The following is an 8,871-nucleotide window of genomic DNA, read 5'->3' on the forward strand; positions in this document are numbered from 1 at the left end:
TTTTTTTTTTTTTTTTTAAACGGGCCCAGGGTAACTTCATTTCTTTGAAGCTCAAATGCGGCATCTCACTATGGTAAGTGCCCTCTGGCATGACAAGCCACAGAAGCTCTTATCACCAAGACCATGGGGTCCAGGCATTCTTAGTGCTGTTCTTCTATGTGCCACTACTACACCATAAAGTAACTAACTCATGACTAAATTTAATAAATTCAAAAGGTCAAATAATTTTGACTAAATAAATAAATATCAGTCAGCATTTTTCCATTTTTTTTTTTATCTATTGATGCCTTACTGACACTGTCCAGTTGCATGGGCAAAGTGCGAGTGAGATACCTCATTCAGTTTTCAAGGAACTGGGGTTAACCCCTTGATCCACGCAAAAGATCAGCCACCTCTGGCTGTCATTCCCCAAATGGCAGGGGGCGAAAAGCTAACAGCTCCTGTGCAGGGCAGCTATAGGTAGAATCCCTAATGTCAGGCATGAAGGCAGCATTAGGGTGCAAAACCTCCCTATTACAGTTGAAAACATGATGTGTGGGTAGATAGAGCATGTAACTTACAGTTACTGTTATTTTTCATTGATGCTAAAGCAAGCTGTAAAAAGACTAAGACTAACTCTAAAACTGTAGTTAAATCTCTTTGGTGCATTACCAAAGCCAACATGGCAGCCTGACATTCCAGCCAAACACTTTAGAGGAAAATGCTCTTCCCTTATCTAGCAAAACCTGAAGGAAGTCTAACACAATTCTAACACAGCACTGATAAGAAATTTTGTTCGTAGCTGCACATCTCTCAAATACACACCCTCATAAAGTCAGAATACAGAAACTGCTCTTGCACTCTGAATGGTCTCAATCAACCTCAGGGGGAGACCCAACTCATTTAAATTCAGCCTTTCAGGTGCCAGTCTCAGCTAACTGCTCTGTGACACCTGTGACATCAGGCCCCTGTGCAAAGGCAGTGTCCACCGCCGGGCTGTGGAGAAGACAAGTTAGATCCATCATCCATGGCCCGCTGGGCCAATATGGAACAATCAAAATCAAAGACAGCCACTGCTCCCTCAACCTGCTCAGGGAAACTGTTATAGCAGTGCGCCTGGCCATGGGTGAGCTCCCCTAATGTTTTGCCCTCAATTTTTTTAGGGAAAAGAAAAGAGGAGATTGTGTTTTTGTATGATGCAAACAAATATACGAACACCTTCAGACGTGGTGGACTATTGTGGGATTGAGTCTCCACTCCCCATAGAGTGGATTTCCTCTGTAGCTCCGCTCCAGTGTTCAATGCACTGGGAACATGCGTCACACATAATGACAGGAGGTGTTCACTGCTGCACACAATCAGAGTGTGAGACAGGCTGTGTAATGTCACACAGCAAGTGCCTCAGACAGTCTGTATACACAACTGTTGTTATACTGTCTCTCCTAATCAGGACATAACAACTTTTCAGGAGCAGCAAGAAATGCCCCAAAGCCAAAAACCTGCCGTCAGCTCCAAGTAATTTATATATGTGCGACAAAGCCTCTGGGGCTAGGTGCCATTTATGGCCCTCCACTTGAAAACAGCACCCCACCCAATCAATGAAGCATCTAGTTTTCCTCATAACCACCTAACCTAAGGGGAACTGGCGGTGAACACTTTTGGGTCTCTCCGGTAATAGAGAGGCAGAAGATATCTGAGAGAAATTCGGCTGAGATGACGTCTCACATCCAGCTGCAGGGTGGACACACAGAGCTGAAAATCCTGCATCGCCAGCAACCTCTGAAGGATAACAGATTATGCAGGGCATCAGCCCCTCCAAGTGCAAACAAGCTCTTAATGAGACCATACTTCCTTTGCAAAACAGATTGAGGTTCTGGTGAAATTTCTACACAAAATCTTAGAACAGAAAAGCCGAAAAAGAAACACTGCATTTTACAATTACCTGACATAATACGAGCCTATGAGAGTTGCAAATACATTGCAACATAGTCTTTTCTTGCTATTTTCTCTTATTGCACACTTGTCTGATAGTGACACTGTAAACTTATTGAAAATGAAAATTAAGTTGAAGGAATACACTGGAGTAGATCCAACAGGCGCTACTGAGACATAAGTAGAAGACATAACAGGACTTCTACAGTGATCTAAATATAGCAGCTCCACTTACAATGGTGCAGTGTATAATATATTCTTGAATGGGTATACAGGCATGATTTTTGATTTTTACAGAATCGTTTCCAGAGCTTTCTGATCACACCTCATGGTTACTTGGAACTAAAAAAAAAGTAATAGAATTTCAGCTGCTCTCTTATTTCCAAAGGAATTGCCACAGCACATGGAACCCATGTTTGATTTGGCACAGACTTCATATCAGATGGAGTTCCTGACACAACCGTCACCTCTATACTGGCTTGGGTATAGTGCACAATCTGATATCAATGTGCCAATGTTGTTCTAGGATCACCGAAGCTAATGATGGGCCAGGTTCATCATTGCAAGTGACCAATCACATTGTTGTGATGTCATGGTTTTGCGACGTGGAAAGAAATTCGGACCAAACTCTAACCTTAACTCTATAATTATAACCGTAACTATAACCCCATAACCCATCCTAAACCACAACTGCCCCGTTTTGGATTTTAGTACACATTGGCAGTTTTTTCCATATGACAATATCACTTGCAATGTTGAACCTGGACCAATATTAATTATGATCACCAGGGATCACCAACACAGGGATCATATCAGATACATCTAGTTAGATCACAGTACACTAGCTTGTGAGACCCCAAGGCTGGGTTTGTGTCTCTTCGCCATCTTAAATAAAATCTTTCACAAATAAGGTATATGTATTAATCACTACACCATGGAGTCATTACTCGTGATTAAATTAAGTACAAATTAATAGTGGTCTGTCATCAAAAATATTACAGAAAAAAAAATATCAGCAACAATTTGATGCCTTACAAATAGGCCTTACTATCAGCGACTCCCTATGAAGGTTAACTTTCTTAATTAGTTAGACCTCCAAACCATGATGAAAACTGTTTCAGTAGGGTAAGTTAAAACATATATTCTTGACTGAAAATTTGCAAACTCACCACCTCCAACAGCCCCCTCTTCAACCAGTTCTCCTGTTCTCCAGCCCATCTGGTTGCCAGTCCAAGAGCCTCCAAGTGAATCCAGGCGATGATGGTGAGCCCCAGCAAAGCCATCAGAGTGTATAGTCCGGGCTTCCAGATCAGACTTGGAGATGGTGAGAGTCCGAGGTGCAGGCGTGGAGGTGGAGGGCATTGCAAGCAGAGTAGAGGGCAGAGCTACTGCATTGCTCTGGCTTCCACCTGCCCCATCCATACTTAGCACTCTTGCGTGAGTCTTAGCACTAGCGGTGCTAGAAGAGCGTTGAGCAGCACGAGGATGTGAGGGGCCAGCAGTTTCGGGTAAATCCCCTTCCCTTGGAGTAGGCAGTTGAGCAGCAGGGGGAAGAGTCGATGTAATGCCAGTGTTAGCAAGGTCTGGAGAGTAGCAGGAGGTAGAGGAACTAGAGTCATCATCATCATCGTCATCATCATCTGAGCTGTATCGGCGCTGAGAGCCCAGGCTAGAACCTGCACTCATGTCACTGCCGTCGTCCTCGTCACTGGAATCCTCAAACAAACTTTCACTGTAAGCCTTAGTGCCGAGTCGATTGCGCACTGGTATGTAATCTCTGTGTTGTCTATGATTGTGGTGACGCCTGTAAGAGCCACAGTCAAAACTACTACTGCCAGCTCCAGCGCGCCTTCTTGGAGCTTTCCTTCGGCCTGGCCTGTGCCCCATGCTACCGCCGCTGGCCCGCAGCAGCTTTAAGTCTTTAGGGCGTACAACCTGCTGGGACTGCAGAGCAGGCTGCTCAGACAGTAAGAATGGGGTAGAAGATATGGGCAAAGCAGGCTCAGAACACACCAGACCCAGGGCCAGCCCTGAGGGCACTGAATTGGTCTGCCGAGGTGGGGGTAGAGGAGGAACTGGGACGTTCCTGTCCAATTCACAAACCTCTGAGTGGCCACTACTTGAAGGGGAAGAGTTCTGGAGAGGAGGGGGCTGTGCAATATCAGAAGGTACAGATGGCAGATCCTCTCCTTCAACAAGTGTCCGGTCTAGCCCCTGGCTGAGGGAGAATTCTTTGGAAGGGGAGCGTAGTAACACACTGTCTGACAGATTGTCAGTATCACTGCCATCTTGCACTGCTGAATCCTCTGTGGGCTTGTGGATGTCAGACCCTATCGCTGGTGCTGAGGCAGAAACCTGTCCATCTACAGGCCGCGACTGGCTGAATGAAGGACTTTCCAGCTGAGTTGAATCAGTTTTTTCACTGCGGTAACTGCTAACAGTGCTTAGCGTCTCACGGTCTGTGGTAGCTCCACCAGCACTGAAACAACTGTCTGTTGATCCAGCAGCTAGTGCTACTCCGCTGCGGCTGCCGGGGAGCTCAGTCCCAGGAGCAAAAGCCACAGGGTCAAGGCCTAAACCCAGCAGATTTTCACTGAGTTCTTCACTTAAACTACTCTTTATAAGAGGGCTTAGGGGAGTATCTCCCAAACTCTCAGATTCAGCAGAGGGGCCAAGGGGAGAGTAAGCCCCCAAATCATTGTCCTTGGAACTCTGATGAGACAACTGTTCTGTTAACATCTCCACTTCTTGCAAGTGTTCTTTCTCGCCTCCATCTTCTTGACTCGAGGGTGAAGGGGGGATAGACAAGGCTCCAGGTTCTTCAAATCCAGCTGACACTCCAGATACTCCTACAAGACCTTGGAACTCACCTCCAAGAGCGGCAACAATGCAGGATGAGACCCCATTCAGAGCCCCTGTACGGTAAGAAAACCAAACATTAGACTGAAATGTCTGTGAAGGTTCTCAGTCATCCAGGTCATCGTAGTCAAAGGAGCTTGCAAAGAAAAGCGTCTGGACTTCTTTAAGTTACTTGAAGACGTTTCACCTCTCATCCAAGAAGCTTCTTCAGTTCTGAGGTCAAATGGTGGAGAGTCCCAGATATAAACCTAGTGGGAGTATCCCCCCACAGAGGGACAAAAGGACCCCCTAGACTGAAATGCACTTTTGCAAGCTGTAACACTGACGTTGTGTGGGTCCCAATCAGCCCCCCCCCCCCCTTCCTAAATTTGTATGAAAATACTGATATACTTACAGCCTGACTTATACAGGAAGGATTAAACATTGTTTCCAGTATCTAATGCTCATTTCTAAACAGTGAAACATAACAGACTTACTAATGGGGTCCTGGGAACTCTGACGTAGGATCTCACGTTGAGCTGACGTGACAATCACATTATTGCTTCCTTGTTCCCGCATTAACTCTTTGATATCTGAAATAAAAGGAAATTACAAATTTAAAACATATGCTTGGATAAAAATGTCAGACTATCTATTATATACATCATGATTTAAAATAAAAATATGGTATGCAGAATTAAAACATTTAGATGCTTACCCTTAGTACCCCCTGAATCCTCCAACTGAGGCAAGAATTCCTGAAGAGTAAGAAAGAATATACACAATGCTTTAAACCACCTGATACACATGATTATGCATTACGAAACCATAAGAACATCGCTAAGTACTTAAAAAATCCCCCCTTAGCTTGGTACTGAACTAAAAAAAAATCTTGCAAACTACCATTACAGGCATACTGATCATGGAAAATACAAATTTTTTTAACCTGGCACTAAGCCACGGGAGGTTCAGACCAATTAGCATTTAATGAGGAGCTACGAGTTAGAAAGATCATAGCAACAAGTGTACTTAGGTTAAACAGTAACTTGGTTTATTCAATCATCTGCTGTCTATTTTTTTAATTTTTTGCCTGTAGCCATTCCACCTGCTAGCTTTTAAAGCTTGCTACATCTTGTAGTTTGCTGACAGACCAAATTAATGAATTAAAAAAATTCTAATAGATAGAACTGGAGAAATGTTGGAAGCCAGAAGAGATAATGTTGCATGCTAGTAAATATGGTAATCCTCACCGACACTTGGTTTAATCCAAACAGAGAGTGCTGGGAGCTGCAACGCACTGGGGGTGTTGAGTTGACTTTCCGAAACACAGTCATCTCTACACCAACATGACTATCCCTGTGAAATAGTCACATGCAGGAAGAAATTTTTTTTCCAAAGAATTCAGCAAGTCACAGCATCGCAACAGGCAAGTTTTCTTTAAGACACATCACATTACCTGTGCTGATTCCCCTCATGAGCACCTGACCCCTCTTCTCCTTCTTCTGTCCTTGGCACTTCAGCTGTTAGTGAGGCCTGCTTTTTCTCTACAATCTCCCCAAGGTCGAACATTGCATGAAGTCGGTAGTTTACCACTTTAATGGCAGTAAAAAATACAGCAACCACAGCAGAGTACACACCTGCCACCAACAAGCTTGGAGGAAGAGCCTGACAAGGAGTTGGAATTTAAAGAGAGGAATTACAAAAATGAGACCAGGCAGTCACGTCAAAGAACTAGAACCAGGAAGGAAGCTTAATTGGAAATGAGGTGTTAAATATAGCTGGATATTTCAAACTTATTATGGAATTGTTTTAAATCAGGATCTTAATTTAACCACACAAGTTCAGGCAAACACCCTTAGTTTTTATTCCCCCTATTGTTACAAGCACTAGAAGTTAAACTATAAAGTTATTATCCCATGCATATGTGCTGAATGAGTCTCTCATACAGTTTACATCATTAAAAAAATGCAGTTAGATTATTCAAAACATAGTATTTGACCCATTTTACACATGATAATCCTGGGAGATGATTAAGTCAGTTGAAGTTGCCAATGTGTAAAAAGGGCTTGGGCATGCAAGCTAGAAACGGATTATTAAACTTCTTGAGGTAAATTTTTGATTTGACCTATATAAGTGAAATTACTTGAAGCTATCATGTCATCATGGCTAACTTCTGAAAACTGATTTAAAAGGATTTGTGCATTATTTTGGTAGCTCCTATTTTTATTTGGTGATAGGAAAATGAACTTACCATGTACAGAAGAAAGGGGAAAGCCAGGAGAAATATCCAAAGGTAGAGGTGGAAGCAGTTGGAGAATGTGCTCTGGTGGGGATCCACATACCACCCTCCAGTGAGCGAAGCCCACACGCCCTGCCGCAGTATCTGAAGAGCTTGGGAACCCATCTCCACCTTCAGGTTCAACTAAAAGTTGAAACGCTTCCCCCAAGGCTGTAGCTCAAAAAACTGTGCAGCAGTTTGAGCCACGGTATCTTGTGTCTACGATGGCATGTCCATGGGGCATGGCAGGTTGACCAAGACTGTTTCATCAAGCACAGCAATTTTGTGTCTTAGATATATGCATACACTTCAGCTGAGATAAAGAGTCCTTGCATATTCTTGTGCCAGTATAAGCTCCCTCCCTGCACCAGCGTTGCCCCACACTAGCCCAATCCTCGGTGGGTAATCAGCAGAGTGACTTTTTGACACACTGGTAACCCAATGACTGCACGAACAAGTGCTCATCTGTGAGAGAGATCACAATTAGTCAGTTTTCTTTTATGGAGCTTCACTTTAAACACTGGATTTTATGGAAAAACAATCTTGAAAATCTAATAAAAATCACCAAATAAGTTTAGTGTTGCTCTTTTTGTTTCAGGTGCAACTTATAACGTCTATTTAGTTTGTTTACTTTAACATTTTACTCTTTTCTTTCATCTGTCCTTTACTTAATTACATTAAATCACAGGACACTAATTATCCTTTATTGCAACTGAAGTGACAGAATCGTTTTAGTGATCGATAAATGCAAAAGAATAACATAAGCTAGCAATGGCACGTGAAACAACGATTATAACAAACATAATTTGCCATTAGATGTCTTTCACACAAACAAAAACAGCTGTATGTGATATATGACATATCTGACATATTCGGTTTTCCGACAGCATGAACTCCCTATGTTCACGTCCAGGCCATCGTTGTGCCAGCTAGATTAAGTTTTGTGACAGGCACTAGCAAGCTAACTGGCAGCTCATCGTTTATTACAAAGATTTCTGTGCATTTCTCACCACTGGGCAGCCGCCAGTGGTTTCAGTGACCTCAGTGAATATGATAACATGACCTAAACCCGAAGATTATCTCCTCAAACTGCCTGACAGACAACATTAGGATACCTAATGCTAGTTACCGGCTAATGCTAGGCCGCATAAGCAAGCATTTCTATCTTGATGTCCCTATCGTTGACTGGGTAACTGTAACGTCACCCTAAAACAAGACAGCTTAACGCTAACCGCTAATAGGTAGGTGAAAGTCATTAGCTATTATTATCTCACGCTGGCTTGATAGATTTAATAATTGTGCTCACAGTGAGATGTTCTCCGATTTTGGATCCCAGCATAGCTCATAGTTAGCAATAGCTGTCCAGGTTGGCTTATATCCTCCTTCCGCATCCAGTTCATGCAAAATCTCAGCGCTTTCCGTCTCAGGATGCTAGCTAGGAAGGAAATCGGCTGTTAAAAAACTGTAGCTTCACTTTTTGCTGGCGTTAGCTAACTTATCATTTTCTCCCGAGAGGCCGTGCTCCTCTTTGGCATGACTGGGTGACAAACATCATGTATGGGGAGCCGTGGGCCCCTCTCATGACGAACAACAAATGCTTCTTGGTATAAACGGACCCTGTGTAAAAAAACAAAAACTAAACAAAAACAAAAAATGTTTCAACGAGCTAGCTCACTGGGTAGCTAGCTCTGCTAACAACTAGTTGACACACGCACGCAAGCACGCACGCACGGCCGCAAAGTGAGTGAGAGACCGAGAGAGATTCCCATGGCGCTGATTGGCCATGTGTACTGACGTCATGAGGAGGACTTTTTCTTCTTCTTTTATTTTAAAATATTCTTAAA

The 8,871-nt window shown here is 43.3% G+C and overlaps 1 protein-coding gene across 2 annotated transcripts in view; it reads right to left on the bottom strand.

Annotated features, from left to right (window-relative positions):
* LOC102293726 (pecanex 3) overlaps nucleotides 1-8,774 on the bottom strand; it is a 28,765-nt gene extending 19,991 nt beyond the window's left edge. Inside the window, exons 1-7 of one of the 2 annotated variants that reach the window (XM_005941406.2) lie at nucleotides 8,334-8,774; nucleotides 7,001-7,492; nucleotides 6,206-6,414; nucleotides 6,000-6,105; nucleotides 5,468-5,507; nucleotides 5,247-5,342; nucleotides 3,081-4,826 (exon numbers count right to left, since the gene is read on the bottom strand). In XM_005941406.2, the coding sequence (XP_005941468.1) occupies nucleotides 3,081-4,826; nucleotides 5,247-5,342; nucleotides 5,468-5,507; nucleotides 6,000-6,105; nucleotides 6,206-6,414; nucleotides 7,001-7,153 (2,350 nt within the window). In that variant the 5' untranslated portion in view covers nucleotides 7,154-7,492; nucleotides 8,334-8,774. Of the gene's footprint in view, nucleotides 1-3,080; nucleotides 4,827-5,246; nucleotides 5,343-5,467; nucleotides 5,508-5,999; nucleotides 6,106-6,205; nucleotides 6,415-7,000 lie in introns of both variants that reach the window. The other variant, XM_042228322.1, reaches the window with a different exon arrangement.
* Between the last annotated feature and the right edge of the window lie 97 nt (nucleotides 8,775-8,871).

The sequence above is a fragment of the Haplochromis burtoni genome, unplaced genomic scaffold (assembly GCF_018398535.1).
Source record: "Haplochromis burtoni strain Fernald_Lab_line unplaced genomic scaffold, NCSU_Asbu1 Contig_318, whole genome shotgun sequence".
NCBI lineage: Eukaryota > Metazoa > Chordata > Actinopteri > Cichliformes > Cichlidae > Haplochromis > Haplochromis burtoni.